Raw genomic sequence first — 19,564 nt, 5'->3', positions numbered from 1 at the left:
AAACAACATAGAATCATTGGGGTTCCAGAGATCCAGGGAGAAAATCCCTATAAAGTATCAAAAATCAAGGTCATCATTGCAGAGAAACTCTCAGAGCCAAAGAGTACATGCAACCAAATCCTACATGTCCAGAGCATACCAGCCAAAAGAGATCTAAAGAAAAACATCCAAGACACATCCTAGTCACAATGACAAACCCCATAGATAGGGATGGAATACTGAAAGTAGCAAGATCACAAAGGGAAATTACATTCAAAGGAGCATCCCTACAATTTACTGAAGACTTGTCACAAGAAATCCTCAAGGTCTAAATGTAGTGGTGGAATCTAGTGATAAAACTCAGTGAAATCAATACATCACCAAGAGTACTTAGCTCAGGCAGACGTATATTCGTTTGAGGGAAAGATAAACAAACTCATGGATAAATAACAGTTTAGAAATCTTACAGAACCAAAACCAGCTTTAAAGGATGAATTGAAAGATCTATTTTAAGACAGACCACAAGACACACAAAACTTGCTAAAAGATGACATTAAATCTCATGACAATCATCTCAATGTCAATGGACTAAATGCAACCGTTAGGGGACATAGAGTTGCAAAATGGATCAAATAAGTTATGCTGCCTACAAGAAATATTTATGAATAGTCAGAACAAACACAAATTCAAACTTAAAGGTTGGAGGGACTCATTCAAGCCAACTCTCTTTATAAGGCCAGAGTGGCCATACTAATTTCAGATTCACAGCCTTTAGACTTAAAAATTTTTAAGAGATAGAGATGAACAGTTCTTAATAATTAATGGATATGTACAATAGGAAGAAATCACACTCCTAAACATATATGCAACCAATGAGGGACCAGCAAAATATTTAAAACAACTTCTGACAAACTTGAATGTAGAGATCAATAACAACACGATAATAGTAGGAGACTTCAACACTGCATTGTCATTAATTGATAGGTCAACCAGGCTGAAACCTAACAAGAATAAACTAGCACTGAAAGAAGCAAGGGAAGAAACTGGCTTAAGATATATATTGCTCTCCACACCCAGAAAACTAGATACACATTCTTCTCCAAAGCACATGGCTATTTTCCCAAATAGACCACATGCTAGCCCATAAAACACACCTACATAAAATAAAGATAGAAATTGCACATACTACTTTCTAAGATTATAATGCACTGAACTTAGAAGTGAATAACAAGCAGACACAGAGGAAAAAATTTTAACATCTGGAAATTAAACAGCTCACTACTAAAAAACCAGTGTATCAGAGACAAAATTAAAGATAAAACCAATATTCCTGGAAACAAATTAGAATTAAAATACAAAGTATAAGAATCTGTAGGATACAGATAAAGTGGTACTAAGAGCAAAATTTATGTTTTGCAAGCATTCATCAGGAAGGAAGAAGGGGCCCACATAAAGAATGACACAGCTTATTCTTTGGAAAGTGATCAAGAAAATAAACCAAATATAGGAAAACAAAAGAAAATAATGAATTTAAAGCAGAAATCATTAAATGAGAAATCTACAAAAGGATCCAAAAGATCAATGAAACAGTTTATTATTTGAAAAAATAAAGATCAATAAAACACTGTGTAAAACTCACAAAGAAAGGAAGAGAGAGGCCGCTGCTGTGAGATTACCAACTGGGAGAGACTGAGGGGACCTATCATCTGTGTGTTTCTCTTCTGTCTCTTGAAACTCCTGAGAAGACCAGAAAAGGCCCAGCAAAAACTGTCTCCTAGAGGTGCCCAAGCAGAAAGGCCAAAAAAGACTGAGTGAGTGAAAACCAGCTACTAGAGGTGCCCCAGCAGAAAAGCAGATCTTTTGTCTGTGAAGGCAGGCGGGAGGATTCTGGCCCTGCTGTGAGATTACCAACTGAGAGACACTGAGACACTGAGGGGACCTGCTGTCTTTGTGAGTTTCTCTACTCTTCTGTCTCCTGAAACTCTCCTGAGAGGGCCAAGAAGGACCCAGCAAAAACTGTCTCCTAGAGGTGCCCAAGCAAAAAGGCTAAGAAAGAATGAGTGAGTAAAAACCAGCTGCTAGAGGTGCCCTGGTAGAAAGGCAGATCCTTTGATTGTGAAGGCAGGCAGGAGGTTCTGCCTCTGCTGTGAGATTACCAACTGGGAGAGACTGAGGGGACCTGTTCTCTTTGTATTTCTCTACTCTTCTGTCTCCTGAAACTTTCCTGAGAGGGCCAAGAAGAGCCCAGCAAAAACTGTCTCCTAGAGGTATCCAAACAGAAAGGCCAAGAAAAACTGAGTGAGTGAAAACCAGTTACTAGAGGTGCCCCAGCAGAAAGGCAGATCCTTAGTGAAGGCAGGCAGGAGGGTTCTGCCTCTGCTGTGAGCTTACCAGCTGAGAGAGACTGAGGGGACCCGTCCTTTTGCATGCTTCTCTACTCATCTGTCTCCTGAAACTCTCCTGAGAGGACCAGGAAGGGCCCAACAAAACTGTCTCCTGCAAGCTATCAGGCCAAAAGGCCAAGAAAGATTGATTGAGTGAAAACTGGCTACCAGAAGCGCCAAGTAGAGAGGTGACTTCTTTGTCTGTGAAGGCAGGAGGGAGGGGTCTGGCCCTGCTGGCGACTGGAAGAGTCTGAGGGGACCTGTCGGCTTTGCATGTTTCTCTTCTCTTCTGTCTCCTGAAGCTCTCCTGAGAGGGCCTGGAAGAGCCCAGGAAAAACTGTCTCCTGCAGTCTACCAGGCTGAAAGACCAAGGAAGACTGAATGAGTGAAAACTGGCTACCAGAGACATCAGGCAGAGAGGTGACTGCTTTGTCTGTGGAGGCAGGTGGGAGGGGTCTGGCCCTACTGTGAGATCGACCATATCAAAAGACACAAAGAAAGCATTTGATACAGTCCAACATACATTCTTGATAAAAAACTCAGCAAGATGGGAATGAAAGGAACCTTTCTCAATGGAGTTAAGGCTATATATCACAAGCCAATGGCAAATATTATCCTGAATGGAGAAAAACTAAAAGCCTTTTCTATAAATTCTGGTACAAGACAACGCTGTCCTCTCTCACCACTCCTATTCAACATAGTACTGGAAGTACTTGGTATTGCGATTAGGCAAGAAAAATATATCAAGGGAATCCAGATAGGAAAGCAAGAAGTCAAGCTGATCACTGTTTGCAGATGACATGATACTATACTTAGAAAACTCTAAAGACTATCAAAAAGCTTCTAGAAACAATAGATTTATATAGCAATGTGGCAGGCTACAAAATTAACACATAAAAATCAATGGCCTTTTTATACAACAATAATGATAGGGAAGAAATGGACATTAAGAAAACAACCCCATGTTCCCCAGACAATCTCCTAGTTTTTGATAAAGGAACAAGAAATCTTAAATGGAGCAAGGAAAGCCTCTTCAATAAGTGGTGTTGGCACAATTGGTTAGTTAATTGCAAAAAAGCGAACTCAGACCCCCAGCTAACACCATGTACAAAGGTAAAATTCAAATGGATTAAAGACCTTGATATCAGAACTGAAACATATGGTATATAGAACAATACATAGGTGAAAGACTACATGACATTGAGACTAAAGGCATCTTTAAGGAGAAAACTACAGAGCAATATCCATGATGAACACAGATGCAAATATCTTCAATAAAATCTTAGCAAATAGAAAACAGCACTTCATCAAGATGGTCATACTCCATGCCAAGTAGGATACTCCAAAGATGCAAGGATGGTTCAACATTCCCAAGTCAATCAACATAATACACCACATTAACAAAAGAAAATTTAAAAACCACATTATCATATCAATAGATGCAGAGAAAGCATTTGATAAGGTCCAACATCCATGCATGATAAAAACTCCAATAAGATGGGAATGGAAGGAAATTTTCTCAGTGCCATTTACCATAAACCCATGGCATATATTATACTCAATGGAGATAAACTGAAAGCTTTTCCCCCCAAAATCTGGCAAAAAGCAAGGCTGTCCTCTCCAGTCACTCTGATTCAATATAGTACTGGAAGTACCTGTCACAGCAATTAGGCAAGAAATAGATATTGATGGCATCCAGATAGAAAACGAAGAAGTTGAGCTCTCACTATTTGCAGATGACATGATGCTACACTTAGAAAACCCTAACGACTCTATCATAAAGCTCCCAGAAACAATGTATTTATATATTAAAGTGGTAGACTACAAAATTAATGCACAAAAATCTATGGCCTTCTTATATACAAATAATGATAGAGAAAAAATAGACATCAAAAAACAATCCCATTCATAACAGTACCACAGAATTTCAAATACCATACTTTCCGTTTGAGTATCTAGAATACATATGATACTAATCCTTTTTATTGGCCATGAAATCTGACAATTTACATGACCTTAGAACTAAAGACATACTTTTTTTCCTCTTTTTTGTGTTCTAGCCCCTCAACTACATTTCAGATATTTCACACAATTTATACAAGACTTATATAAATTAAAATATTAGGCCCAGGGGCCCGGAGAGATAGCACAGCGGCGTTTGCCTTGCAAGCAGCCAATTCCACAACCTAAAGTGGTTGGTTCGGATCCCGGTGTCCCATATGATCGCCCGTGCCTGCCAGGAGCTATTTCTGAGCAGATAGCCAGGAGTGACCCCTGAGCACCACCAGGAGTGGCCCAAAAACAAACAAAAAAAATACAAAACAAACAAAAAATATTAGGCCCAGAATTATGACTTTTTTCATATCATGTTCTCTTTCTTGTAATAAACAAAAATGATGACAATAATAAGTAAAACATGTAATTGGTCCCAGTGTACAGAAGAGTACAGTTGCAGGGCATTGTCTTGCATTTGGCCCACCTCAGTTTAATTCCTTGTATTTCATATGGTCCTATGAAATACTCAGGAGTGATTCCTGAGTGCAGAGCCAGGAATAACCCCTGAACACTTCTGGGTGTGGCCCCAAACCATAAACAAATAAATCTATAAATAAGATATCATTAAGTGTAATAGTAATGATTTTTATGCATTTTATTCATCATACATCTAGGAAATACTCATTAATGAAGTGGTTTCCTATATATTCTCTATATATATTGTTCTAAAACAGAATTGGGTGGAAAAAACATCCTTCACATTTCTTAATATTAGTAGGCCTGCAATAAATGATTGATAATTCCTTGAAACCTTTAACAATTCATAGTATGGGTTATATTTCCCTATACCTAATTAGAAAATCTTTTTATAGTAAGATTAAGAACCAAGAACTGAAGACATACAATCATGTCTGAGAATGACTTACCATAAACAAGTCACGAGCACCAATATCAACTGCTAACAGAAATTGCTTTTTCAAATCTCTTGGTACCTATAAAGGAGGAAGGGAATAATGTTACTTTTTATTTTTTGTACTTAAACACACTTTTATTCACTTCATAATGAAAATTGATCATTTTAACTTATGTACGTTGTTTAGAATTATTTTTTTTTAATTTTTATTTTTATTTATGAGAACAAGGGTGTAAAGAAAGAGGACAAGGTAAAGTTTACAGTGGAAGGGCAATCACCCATAACATAATTCTCAGAAGTCCCCCTTGCTGATATCTTAACTTTGAAATTTCAGCCAAAGAACAATAAGATATATAAGACAGAATCCATGTACAATTACTTTGTCCCTCAAGTCCCCCAGATTGTAACACATTATAATATTCTTAACAGTACACAAAGCAATCTAAAGCCATAAAACTTACGTAACTCCTTAAACATTACAGGCATAGAATTTTCTTACATTTCCATATACATGCATATTAGCCTCTACGTTAACCTCAAATCTTAAGTCGAGTTCTTTTTAAGGATTAGAGTCAAAGGAGCACAGTAAAAATGGTATTAGAGTGGCAATTGTTGTTTGCATAGGCCCACCAAAATATGAGGGACATGAAAAGAAATAACCTTGGCCTAAGTACAAAGAGACCCGACCCCTGAAGTTTCCTGGCACAAGACCAAGTCTAGGCTCCAGGCAAGCTAGATCGTCCAATCCAATACATTGTCTGTAGTGCCAACACACTTTTATTTTTCACACAGTCTCTGTTGTTGGTATCATGTTTCTGTATTAATCTGGATATTATGGAATCTGCATATCTTACATTGAAGTCAGGATGTGGAGCATCCTCTCCTTTCACCTCACCATCAAAGGGCAATGCAGGGAGCCCTGTCCTGTAAGCAGGTCGTTGTTGTTGTTAAGTCTTCTCAGTGTTAAGAAGAGTCTCTTTTGAGCAGGTCAAAGTCTGAGTAGTGTAGGTCTTCCGTGGTAGAGGATTGCTTCCAGGTGATGTTATAGACCAGCCTGGATGTTTCGTGGATGGTTTCCCTGGTTCAGGGAAGAATAGATTATGCCCTTTCTTCTGAGGTCTGTGCCAGGTCGTTATGTCAATGTTCAGGGTGTAAGGTCCCTCTGCACTACAAGATTTGCGTGTTCCAATCTCTATTAGATAGGATCTTATTTGTATGTATAGTATTTTCCCATTTTAATGTCCTATGCAAATAAGAAGCAATGCCACGTGGTGTTATTGGCGCATATGGGGGCCATAAGGAACAATTCCAATGATTCCCATGACCCATGTTCAATCATAAGCATTAAACTTGGGGACTCTTCCACCAAAATTCCTTGTTAAACAGCTCAAAAAGGGAAGATAAAAAGTGGTTAGAATCATCACTGTATAAGACAAAATTTATAGTAAGAATTATAGCTGTCCGAAAAAAAAACACAAAATATTCTAAAGAAATATGTGTCCATTTTATGTATCTCTGAACAGTTTGGGGTTGTCACACACAATGCACAGATTTGGACTGTGATTAGGATTGTACACTACTGAAGTTAAAAAGAGTAATGTAGGTTAGTGATGTTTGAGAGGGGGTTAGAGAGTTAAGGAGTAAAAAGAGCATTGTATGGGTTGTGGGAAAGGGCAGAATACAAAATGAAACATTCTGATTATGCAAAACATAACATAAGAATAAGAATATGGGCCGGGTGGTGGCGCTGGAGGTAAGGTGCCTGCCTTGCCTGCGCTTAGCCTAGGACGGGACCGCGGTTCGATCCCCCGGCGTCCCATATTGGCTCCACCAAGAAGCCAGGAGCAACTCTCTGAGCGCATAGCCAGGAGTAACCCATGAGCGTCACAGGGTGTGGCCCAAAAACCAAAAAAAAAAAAAAAAAAAGAATAAGGAATATCTCTGAATACATGAAGTACATGAAGACGTAGCCTCGGGGGCCGTGGTTCTGTAGTTTTTGGATGCCTAGGGAGGATTTTCTCACCCCCGGCCCCCCAGGGCCCAATTAAACAGGCGTGGGCCCTGAAGACCCGCCTGGTGTGGGGGGAATCTTGTTCACCTGGACCAAATGGTCATCCCAGGGCTCCTATGGCTAGCTGTCCTGCCCAGAGCCCCCAACATACCAGGCAAAGACAGCCAGAAACCTGGCATGCGGAGTGCTCTGAGCCCAGCTGAGACTCTGTTTTGGATGCCTAGGGAGGATTTTCTCACCCCCGGCCCCCAGGGCCCAATTAACCAGGCGTGGCCCTGAAGACCCGCCTGGTGTGGGGGGAATCTTGTTCACCTGGACCAAGTGGTCATCCCAGGGGTCCTATGGCTAGCTGTCCTGCCCAGAGCCCCCAACATACCAGGCAAAGACACCCAGAAATCCTGGCATGTGGAGTGTTCTGAGCCCAGCCGAGCCTCTGTAGTTTTTGGATGCCTAGGGAGGATTTTCTCCAAATGTTACTTTTTTATTGTGATGATAATTGGCACACAAATACAATGGGTTACAAAAAAATCACTTATGAGCTTCATATTGTGAGTCGATCCTTCCGGACCTCTCTCTATTGTCTCTGGGGATTATTACAATAAGTAATGGTTGCACTTAGAAAAATAACTACACTAACAAACTATAATAACAATCTTAATGAATGAGAGAAGTAGAATGCCTGTCTCGAATACAGGATTACAGGTAGGGTTGGGAAGGAGGGGGGGGGGTCATTGGTGGTGTGAATGTATGGCACTGGTGAAGGGGGAGTGTTTTGTCTTATGACTGAAACCCAAACTACAATCATGCTTGTAATCATGATGCTTAAATATTTATATATATTAAAAAAGTCACTTATGAACAATATCTGTGAACAGATTTTATAATCAGAAGAAACAAGTAAATTAGGAGAATTTACTGAATTACTAAATTTACTGAATTACTAAATCTACTGAGAAATCAACTGAAACCAAAACAAAGAAGAAATAGAAAATTTGAATAGAACAAATCACAGGTCCAATGATTGCTTTACTTCCATGGCCATTGCATGAGCATTGCTTTTAATTTCCTCAACAATGAGGATGAAGTTTATTTGAGCTTGTTGATTTAGCAGATTATTGTCCCTATCTACCAGAGTATGTAAATTCTTTTGCTTCATCATTGTTTTTAAAATTTTGTGTGTGCTGTTTTTTGAGATTCAGACTACCCAATTGCCTGATATTTGAACTGTTCTCTTTAGATTTCAGCAGAATGTTACTCTATGTTCTATAAATGTATCAGAGTTAATGCTCTCATGTTTACTCAGTGTTCATACAGCAAAATAACTGGTGATCCCCATATGTCTAAAAGAAAATTGTAGAGATAATTTGAGGTATGATATCAAAACCAAAACATTGGCATTGTGGAGTGGCAGGGGTGACTTTGTCATGCAGATGCTAATGTGTCCACAAGATTTGGGATTTGAAATCAGTTCCAAGTACTTTCAGTGCAGGGGCAGCTGAGAGAGAGTGGCACAGGGCATAGGGTCTGGGGGTGAGGACTGGGAGCAGAGCTCTGGATGCATCTAGATGACAAAAGAGGCCACGTGTCTACATTTTGTGTCCCTCTGGTGAGTTTGTTGGTGTGCAGGCACACCATAGTGGTTGTTGGGGAGCGTCCAGGTCTAGGGCAGCCATGAAGAAGTGCACACAGTGTGGGGACTGTAGGGCAGGCATGGAGCAGTTTACTTTTTACTGCCTATTCTATTTTAGTCATACTTATTTTCACTCTCTAGGCTTACCTTCTTTTACCCCTATTTAAATTGTTGTTTCTAAAGTCCTTCTCTAGTTTAACTGCTATAGATCTTTTGCAGGAAGTGGTTGTCTAGTTATTCCTTCCTTTCAAATCTGAGCCTGGTTCCTCCTGGTGTTTTACTTTTCACATGTCTTGTGATTTCTCTTGAACAGTGGGGAAAAAAATCAAAGAATGTGGTAACCCTGAAAACACAGATAAATTCTCCTCTCCCCCAGTCCTTGACATTTTTGTGTTTATTGATTAAGTGAATGATGGTTATAAGCTATGTATGTCTGATATAAACGTTTTCTTGGGGTTTTCTAAATTCTTTCAAGGCTATGCCACTGTCACTTCCTATTTTTTCCTGCATATTCAAAGCTCATGTTTAGTTTAAGGAAAAAAATTAAAAAAAAAATAATAAAAAAAAGAGTGGGAGGTACCTATAAAAAGTGGATGGAGTATAACCAGAGTGATTCTGTCTTTTTTTGGGGGAAAGGGGTTCTCCTGTCCTTTTTTGAGCCTTTGTGAACAAAGATAGCAATCATGGATCAGAGCACAGACTTCCCAATATTTGGAGGTCAGCCTTTCTTTTTTTTTTCTTTTTTAATCTGAAGAATTAGTTTATTTTTATTTTTTTTTAATTTTTATTTTTTTTTTAAAACATCTTGATTACATACATGATTGTTTTTGGGTTTCGGTCATGTAAAGAACACCCACCCATCACCAGTGCAACATTCCCATCCCACCAATGTCCAAGTCTCCCTCCCTACCCACCCAAAACCCCCGCCTGTACTCCTAAACAGGCTCTCCAATTTCCCTCATACATTCTCATTATAAGGAAAATTCAAAATGTAGTTATTTCTCTAAACTAAACTCATCACTCTTTGTCGGTGAGCTTCCTATGGTGAGCTGGAACATCCAGCTCTTTTCACTTTTGTGTCTGGAAATTATTATTGCAAGAATGTCTTTCATTTCTCTTATAAACCCACATAGATGAGTGAGACCATTCCTGCGTTTTCTCTCTCTCTCTTCTGACTTATTTCACTCAGCAAAATAGATTCCGTATACATCCATGTATAGGAAAATTTTCATGACCTTCATCTCTCCTGACAGCTGCATAATATTCCATTGTGTATATGTACACAGTTTCTTTAGGCATTCATCTGTTGAAGGGCATCTTGGTTAGTTTCCCAGAGTCTTGCTATGGTAAATAGTGCTGCAATGAATATAGGTGTAAGGAAGGGGTTTTTGTACTGTATTTTTGTGTTCCCTAGGGTATTTCCTAGGAGTGGTATAGTGGATCATATGGGAGCTCGATTTCCCGTTTTTGAAGGAATCTCCATATCGCTTTCCATAAAGGTTGAACTAGACGGCATTCCCACCAGCAGTGGATAAGAGTTCCTTTCTCTCCACATCCCCGCCAACACTGTTTTTCTCATTCTTTGTGATGTGTGCCATTCTCTGTGGTGTGAGGTGGTATCTCATCGTTGTTTTGATTTGCATCTCCCTGATGATTAGTGATGTGGAGCATTTTTTCATGTGTCTTTTGGCCATTTGTATTTCTTCTTTGTCAAAGTGTCTGTTCATTTCTTCTCCCCATTTTTTGATGGGATTAGATGTTTTTTTCTTGTAAAGTTCTGTCAGTGCCTTGTATATTTTGGAGATTAGCCCCTTATCTGATGGGTATTGGGTGAATAGTTTCTCCCACTCAGTGGGTGGCTCTTGTATCCTGGGCACTATTTCCTTTGAGGTGCAGAAACTTCTCAGCTTAATATATTCCCATCTGTTAATCTCTGCTTTCACTTGCTTGGAGAGTGCAGTTTCCTCCTTGAAGATGCCTCGGTAATGGTCCTGGAGTGTCTTGGCCTATGTGCTGTTCTATCTATCTTATGGTTTTGGGGCTGATATCGAGGTCCTTTAAACAATTTGGATTTTGAAAACCCCTTTTCTGATGCTATGATGATTAGGGGTGGGGTTGTGATACTACGTTCAATTTTTGCAAGCGGCTATACCAATTGTGCCAACACCACTTGTTGACGAAGAGGCACTTTCCTGCTCCATTAGGGGTTTCCTGCTCCTTTATCGCGCAAACTTTAGGTGGTTGTATTTTCTGGCGCGAACATTTTCTGAGTATTCAAGTCTATTCCACTGTGTCTGAGGGCCTGTCCTTATTCCTGAATACCATGCTGTTTTGATAAACTATTGCCTTTGGTAGTACAGTTTAAGTTGGGGAAAGTAATTCCTCCCATATTCTTTTTCCCAATGATTGCTTTAGCTATTCGAGGGTATGTTTATTGTTCCAAATGAATTTCAAAAGTGCCCTGATCCACTTCTTTGAAGAACTGTCATGGGTATCTTTAGAGGTGATAGCATCTAAAATCTGTATAATGCCTTGGGGAGTATTGCCATTTTGATGATGTTAATCCTGCCCAATCCTACGAGCAGGTATGCGTTTTTATTTCCCGAGTGTCCTCTCTTATTTCTTGGAAGCAGTGTTTTATAGTTTTCTTTGTATAGGTCCTTCACATTTTTAGTCAAGTAGTATTCATGATATTTGAGTTTGTGTGGCACTATTGTGAATGGGATTGTTTTCTTAATGTCATTTCTTCCTGATTGCTATTGGTGTATAGAAAGGCCATTGATTTTTTGTGTGTTAATTTTGTAGCCTGCCACCTTGCTATATGAGTTCTATTGTTTTTAGAAGCTTTTTGGTTAGAGGTCTTTAGGGTTTTCTAAGTAGAGTATCATGTCATCTGCAAACAGTGAGAGCTTGACTTCTTCCTTTCCTATCTGAATTCCCTTGAGATCTTTTTCTTGCCTAATCGCTATAGCAAGTACTTCCAGTGCTATGTTGAATAGGAGTGGTGAGAGAGGACAGCCCTTGTCTTTGTACCAGAACTTTAGAGGGAAGGCTTTTAGTTTTTCTCCGTTGAGGATAATATTTGCCATTGGCTTGTGGTAGATGGCTTCACTAGATTGAGAAAGGTTCCTTCCATTCCCATCTTGCTGAGAGTTTTGATCAGAATGGGTGTTGGACCTTATCAAATGCTTTCTCTGCATCTATTGATATGATCATGTGGTTTTTATTTTTCTTGTTATTGATGTTGTGTATGATGTTGATGGATTTACGGATGTTAAACCAGCCTTGCATTCCTGGGATGAAACCTACTTGATCGTAGTGGATGATCTTCTTAATGAGGCATTGAATCCTATTTGCCAGGATTTTGTTGAAGATCTTTGCATCGGCATTCATCAGCGATATTCGGTCTGTAATTTTCTTTTTTTGTAGCATCTCTGTCTGGTTTAGGTATCAAGGTGATGTTGGCTTCATAAAAGCTATTTGGAAGTGTTTCCGTTTGTTCAATTTCATGAAAGAGTCTTGCCAGGATTGGTAGTAGTTCCTCTTGGAAAGTTTGAAAGAATTCATTAGTGAATCCATCTGGGCCTGGGCTTTTGTTTTTCGGCAGACCTTTGATTACCGTTTTGATTTCATCAATGGTGATGGGGGTGTTTAGATATGCTACATCCTCTTCCTTCAACCGTGGAGATTATAAGAGTCCAAGAATTTATCCATTTCTTCCAGGTTCTCATTTTTAGTGGCGTAGAGTTTTTCAAAGTAGTTTCTGATTACCCTTTGAATCTCTGTCATATCAGTAGTGATCTCTCCTTTTTCATTCCTAATACGAGTTATCAAGTTTCTCTCTCTCTCTTTCTTTGTTAGGTTTGCCAGTGGTCTATCAATCTTGTTTATTTTTTCAAAGAACCAACTTCTGCTTTCGTTGATCTTTCGGATTGTTTTTTGGGTTTCCACTTCATTGATTTCTGCTCTCAAGCTTTGTTATTTCCTTCTGTCTTCCTATTTTTGGGTCCTTTTGTTGAGCACTTTCTAGTTCTATTAGCTGTGTCATTAAGCTACTCAGGTAAGCTCCTTCTTCCTTCCTGATGTTGTGCTTGCAAAGCTATAAATTTTCCTCTCAGTACTGCTTTTGCTGTGTCCCATAAGTTCTGATAGTTTGTGTCTTTATTGTCATTTGTTTCCAGGAACCTTTTGATTTCCTCCTTGATTTCATCTCGGACCCACTGGTTATGAGTATGAGGCTGTTTAACTTCCAGGTGTTAATGTTTTTCTTCTGAGTCCCTTTGGAATTCACAAATAATTTCAGAGCCTTGTGGTCAGCAAAGGTAGTCTGCAAAATTTCTATCCTCTTGATATTATGGAGATATGTTTTATGTGCCAGCCATGTAGTCTATCCTGGAGAATGTCCCATGTACATTGGAGAAGAATGTGTATCCAGGTTTCTGGGGTGGAGTGTCCTATATATATCCACTAGGCCTCTTTCTTCCATTTCTCTCCTCAGGTCTAGTATATTCTTGTTGGGTTTCAGTCTGGTTGACCTATCCAGTGTTGACAAAGCCGTGTTAAGGTCCCCCACAATTATTGTGTTGTTATTGATATTATTTTTCAGATTTGTCAACAGTTGTATTAAATATTTTGCTGGCCCCTCATTTGGTGCGTATATGTTTAGGAGAGTGAATTCTTCCTGCTCTATATACCCCTTGATTAATATAAAATGTCCATCTTTGTCCCTTACAACCTTCCTGAGTATAAAGTTTGCATTATCTGATATTAGTATGGCCACTCCAGCTTTTTTATGGGTGTTGTTTGCTTGGATGATTTTTCTCCAGCCTTTTATTTTGAGTCTATGTTTGTTCTGACTATTCAGGTATGTTTCTTGTAGGCAGCAGAAGGTTGGGTTGAGTTTTTTGATCCATTTAGCCACTCTGTTTCTCTTGACTGGTGCATTTAGACCATTGACGTTGAGAGAAAGAATTGTCCTGGGATTTAATGCCATCTTTATATCGAAATTTGGTGTCTTTTGGTTAGTCTTGTCTTAAATTAGGTCTTTCAGTTTTTCTTTTAAGACTGGTTTTGTGTCTGTAAAGTTTCTGAGCTGCTTTTTGTCAGTGAAACCATGTATTCTTCCGTCAAACCGGAAAGTGAGTTTTGCTGGGTATAGTATTCTGGGTGAAGCATTCATTTCATTCAGTCTTGTCACAATATCCCACCACTGCTTTCTGGCATTGAGTGTTTCTGGTGACAGGTCTGCTGTAAATCTCAAGGATGCTTGCTTGAGTGTAATTTCCCCCTTTTGATCTTGCTGTTTTCAGAATTCCTGTCTCTATCTGTGGGATTTGTCATTGTGACTAGGATGTGTCTTGGGGTGGTTTTTTCTGGGGTCTCTTTTGGTTGGTACTCTTCGAGCATGCAGGGATTTGATCACCTATATTCTTTAGCTCTGGAAGTTTCTCTTTTAATGATGTTCTTGACCATTGATTCTTCCTGGGAATTTTCTTCCTGGGTCTCTGGGACGCCAATGATTCTTAAGTTGTTTCTGTTGATCTTATCATAGACTTCTATTTTCATCTGTTCCCATTCTTTGACTAATTTTTTCCGTTGTCTGCTCATTTGCTTTAAGTTTTTTGTCCAATCTCTCCTGCTGTATGGAATTGTTATGTATCTCATCTTCCACAGCACCAAGTCTATTCTCAGCTTCTGATACCCTGTCCCAGAGCTTATCCATTTTGTCATTCACTTCGTTTACTGACTTTTTCAGTCCTGTTAGTTGACATGTTATTTTCAGTTTGGAGTTTTGTCATTTCTGCCTTCATATTTTCTTGGTTCTTATTAGTGTTCTGTTCAACTCGATCCATGGTTTCTTGGAGTCTGTTGAGCACCTTCCATATTGCTAGTCTAAAGTCCTTATCTGAGAGGTTGATTAGTTGTTCAGTCATTATCTGGTCCTCAGAATTGTCATCTTCATTCTCTATGTCTGATGCTGGCCTGAGTTGTTTCCCATTGTCACACTTGTATTGTGGGTTTTTCTACGTGTTGTGGTGGTATTCATTGTCTATATGATGTAGGCAGCACACTCCTCTGGCTCCTCCCTTTCTGGATGGGCTGACTTGCCTCTAAGGGAGGGGAGTCCTCCGTGGATGAAGCCTCACACTGGGTCAAATCTTAGGCCCGAGCATGCAACAGAGAAGACAGTCCAGAGAGAAATGCTTGCTTCTCTGATATAGCACAGTTCTTATCGTGATTTTTTCTTATTGTTGCAATGGTGTTCTTTTCTTAGAAGGAGCGCACGGCCGCGTAGCGAAGCGGAGCGGCCGTGCTCTGATGGAGCTCTTTTGCCCCACTCCCAAGAGTTTCACACAAGAGGACAGTAGACAGATATTTACAGTTCACACTCACAGTTGGGCCCCTCTGCGCAGGCTTAGATTCGTGTCTTTTCCCCGCCTGATGTCCCAAGCAGGGAATCCAGCTTCTGCAGCAGTCTGCCGGCCGGTTTTTATGTTCTGAATCCCGCCCTGGAAATGGCCTCCGGGGTAGGGAGAGCAGATTTCTGGAGCTCTTTTGCCCCACTCCCAAGAGTTTCACACAAGAGGACAGTAGACAGATATTTACAGTTCACACTCACAGTTGGGCCCCTCTGCGCAGGCTTAGATTCGTGTCTTTTCCCCGCCTGATGTCCCAAGCAGGGAATCCAGCTTCTGCAGCAGTCTGCCGGCCGGTTTTTATGTTCTGAATCCCGCAACTGGAAATGGCCTCCGGGGTAGGGAGAGCAGATTTCTGGAGCTCTTTTGCCCCACTCCCAAGAGTTTCACACAAGAGGACAGTAGACAGATATTTACAGTTCACACTCACAGTTGGGCCCCTCTGCGCAGGCTTAGATTCGTGTCTTTTCCCCGCCTGATGTCCCAAGCAGGGAATCCAGCTTCTGCAGCAGTCTGCGGCCGGTTTTTATGTTCTGAATCCCGCCCTGGAAATGGCCTCCGGGGTAGGGAGAGCAGATTTCTGGAGCTCTTTTGCCCCACTCCCAAGAGTTTCACACAAGAGGACAGTAGACAGATATTTACAGTTCACACTCACAGTTGGGCCCCTCTGCGCAGGCTTAGATTCGTGTCTTTTCCCCGCCTGATGTCCCAAGCAGGGAATCCAGCTTCTGCAGCAGTCTGCCGGCCGGTTTTTATCAGGTCAGCTTTCTTGTTCACTTTTTTTTCTCAGATCCTATGTGCAAGTTGCTCCAGATCCACATGAACAGCTACTTGCTTCCTTGTTAAGAATAGGGGATAGGGTTGCTGGTAAATGCTCTAATGAACTAAAATTAATAACAATTTACTGTCAAAATTCTTTCTTTGTGGCTCTAAGCCTTCATAAGTCTCCAGAGTTCCAATTAGAGTTAAATCAAGGAGATATTACCTATGCAGTTGTTTAGGCAGGGAGGTAGGTCGCTAGTGCCTTATCATTAATCTCCTCAGAAGTTTTGTTTCTTTATATATATATTTTTTAATTTTTTTATTTAAACACCTTGATTACATACATGATTGTGTTTGGGTTTCAGTCATGTAAAGAACACCCCCCATCACCAGTGCAACATTCCCATCACCAATGTCCCAAGTTTCCCTCCTCCCCACCCGACCCCTGCCTGTACTCTAAACAGGCTCTTCATTGCCCTCATACATTCTTATTATTAGGATAGTTCAAAATGTAGTTATTTCTCTAACTAAACTCATCACTATTTGTGGTGAGCTTCCTGAGGTGAGCTGGAACTTCCAGCTCTTTTCTCTTTTGTGTCTGAAAATTATTATTGCAAGAATGTCTTTCATTTTTCTTAAAACCCATAGATGAGTGAGACCATTCTGCGTTTTTCTCTCTCTCTCTCTGACTTATTTCACTCAGCATAATAGATTCTGTGTACATCCATGTATAGGAAAATTTCATGACTTCATCTCTCCTGACAGCTGCATAATATTCCATTGTGTATATGTACCACAGTTTCTTTAGCCATTTGTCTGTTGAAGGGCATCTGGGTTGTTTACATAGTCTTGCTATGGTAAATAGTGCTGCAATGAATATAGGTGTAATGAAGGGGTTTTTGTATTGTATTTTTATGGTCCTAGGGTATATTCCTAGGAGTGGTATAGCTGGATCGTATGGGAGCTCGATTTCCAGTTTTTGGAGGAATCTCCATATTGCTTTCCATAAAGGTTAAACTAGACGGCATTCCCACCAGCAGTGGATAAGAGTTCCTTTCTCTCCACATCCCCGCCAACACCGTTTATTCTCATTCTTTGTGATGTGTGCCATTCTCTGTGGTGTGAGGTGGTATCTCATCGTTGTTTTGATTTGCATCTCCCTGATGATTAGTGATGTGGAGCATTTTTTCATGTGTCTTTTGGCCATTTGTATTTCTTCTTCGTCAAAGTGTCTGTTCATTTCTTCTCCCCATTTTTTGATGGGATTAGATGTTTTTTTCTTGTAAAGTTCTGTCAGTGCCTTGTATATTTTGGAGATTAGCCCCTTATCTGATGGGTATTGGGTGAATAGTTTCTCCCACTCAGTGGGTGGCTCTTGTATCCTGGGCACTATTTCCTTTGAGGTGCAGAAGCTTCTCAGTTTAATATATTCCCATCTGTTAATCTCTGCTTTCACTTGCTTGGAGAGTGCAGTTTCCTCCTTGAAGATGCCTGTAGTCTCAATGTCCTGGAGTGTTTTGCCTATGTGTTGTTCAATATATCTTATGGTTTTGGGTCTGATATCGAGGTCTTTAATCAATTTGGATTTTACCTTCGTACATGATGTTAGCTGGGGGTCTAAATTCAATTTTTTGCAAGTGGCTATCCAGTTGTGCCAACACCACTTGTTGAAGAGGCTTTCCCTGCTCCATTTAGTATTTCCTGCTCCTTTATCGAAAATGAGGTGATTGTATGTCTGGGGAACATTTTATGAATATTCAAGCCTATTCCACTGATCTGAGGACCTGTCCTTATTCCAATACCATGCTGTTTTGATAACTATTGCTTTGTAGTACAGTTTAAAGTTGGGGAAAGTAATTCCTCCCATATTCTTTTTCCCAATGATTGCTTTAGCTATTCTAGGGTGTTTATTGTTCCAAACGAATTTCAAAAGTGCCTGATCCACTTCTTTGAAAAATGTCATGGGTATCTTTAGAGGGATAGCATTAAATCTGTATAATGCCTTGGGGAGTATTGCCATTTTGATGATGTTAATCCTGCCAATCCATGAGCAGGGTATGCATTTCCATTTCCGCGTGTCCTCTCTTATTTCTTGGAGCAGAGTTTTGTAGTTTGTATAGGTCCTTCACATTTTTAGTCAAGTTATTTCCAAGATATTTGAGTTTGTGTGGCACTATTGTGAATGGGGTTGTTTTCTTAATGTCCATTTCTTCCTTATTACTATTGGTGTATAGAAAGGTCATTGATTTTTGTGTGTTAATTTTGTAGCCTGCCACCTTGCTATATGAGTCTATTGTTTCTAGAAGCTTTTTGGTAAAGTCTTTAGGGTTTTCTAAGTAGAGTATCATGTCATCTGCAAACAGTGAGAGCTTGACTTCTTCCTTTCCTATCTGGATTCCCTTGATATCTTTTTCTTGCCTAATCGCTATAGCAAGTACTTCCAGTGCTATGTTGAATAGGAGTGGTGAGAGAGGACAGCCTTGTCTTGTGCCAGAATTTAGAGGGAAGGCTTTTAGTTTTTCTCCATTGAGGATAATATTTGCCACTGGCTTGTGGTAGATGACCTTAACTATATTGAGAAAGGTTCCTTCCATTCCCATCTTGCTGAGAGTTTTGATCAAAATGGGTGTTGGACCTTATCAAATGCTTTCTCTGCATCTATTGATATGATCATGTGGTTTTTATTTTTCTTGTTGTTTATGTTGTGTATTATATTGATAGATTTACGGATGTTAAACCATCCTTGCATTCCTGGGATGAAACCTACTTGATCATAGTGGATGATCTTCTTAATGAGGCATTGAATCCTATTTGCCAGGATTTTGTTGAGGATCTTTGCATCTGCATTCATCAGCGATATTGGTCTGTAATTTCCTTTTTTCGTAGCATCTCTGTCTGGTTTAGGTATCAAGGTGATGTTGGCTTCATAAAAGCTATTTGGAAGTGTTTCTGTTTGTTCAATTTTATGAAAGAGTCTTGCCAGGATTGGTAGTAGTTCCTCTTGGAAAGTTTGAAAGAATTCATTAGTGAATCCATCTGGGCCTGGGCTTTTGTTTTTCGGCAGACATTTGATTACCATTTTAATTTCATCAATGGAGATGGGTGTGTTTAGATATGCTACATCCTCTTCCTTCAACTGTGGAAGATTATAAGAGTCCAAGAATTTATCCATTTCTTCCTGGTTCTCATTTTTAATGGAGTAGAGTTTCTCAAAGTAGTTTCTGATTACCCTTTGAATCTCTGTCATATCAGTAGTGATCTCTCCTTTTTCATTCCTAATACGAGTTATCAAGTTTCTCTCTCTTTCTTTCTTAGGTTTGCCAGTGGTCTATCAATCTTGTTTATTTTTTCAAAGAACCAACTTCTGCTTTCGTTGATCTTTCGGATTGTTTTTTGGGTTTCCATTTCATTGATTTCTGCTCTCAGCTTTGTTATTTCCTTCTGTCTCCCTATTTTTGGGTCCTTTTGTTGAGC

At 39.8% G+C, this 19,564-nt stretch overlaps 1 protein-coding gene across 1 annotated transcript in view; it reads right to left on the bottom strand.

Annotated features, from left to right (window-relative positions):
- The window catches only part of WDPCP (WD repeat containing planar cell polarity effector), a 288,768-nt gene that overhangs the window by 66,672 nt on the left and 202,532 nt on the right, over positions 1-19,564 (bottom strand). Inside the window, exons 13-14 of the mRNA XM_049784760.1 lie at positions 5,581-5,586; positions 5,285-5,342 (exon numbers count right to left, since the gene is read on the bottom strand). Coding sequence (XP_049640717.1) covers positions 5,285-5,342; positions 5,581-5,586 — 64 coding nt within the window. The remainder of the gene's footprint in view (positions 1-5,284; positions 5,343-5,580; positions 5,587-19,564) is intronic.

Source organism: Suncus etruscus, chromosome 12, assembly GCF_024139225.1.
Source record: "Suncus etruscus isolate mSunEtr1 chromosome 12, mSunEtr1.pri.cur, whole genome shotgun sequence".
Taxonomy (NCBI): domain Eukaryota; kingdom Metazoa; phylum Chordata; class Mammalia; order Eulipotyphla; family Soricidae; genus Suncus; species Suncus etruscus.
The sequence above is the reverse complement of the archived record's forward strand: the minus strand, read 5'-3'. Positions and strand labels throughout refer to the sequence as shown.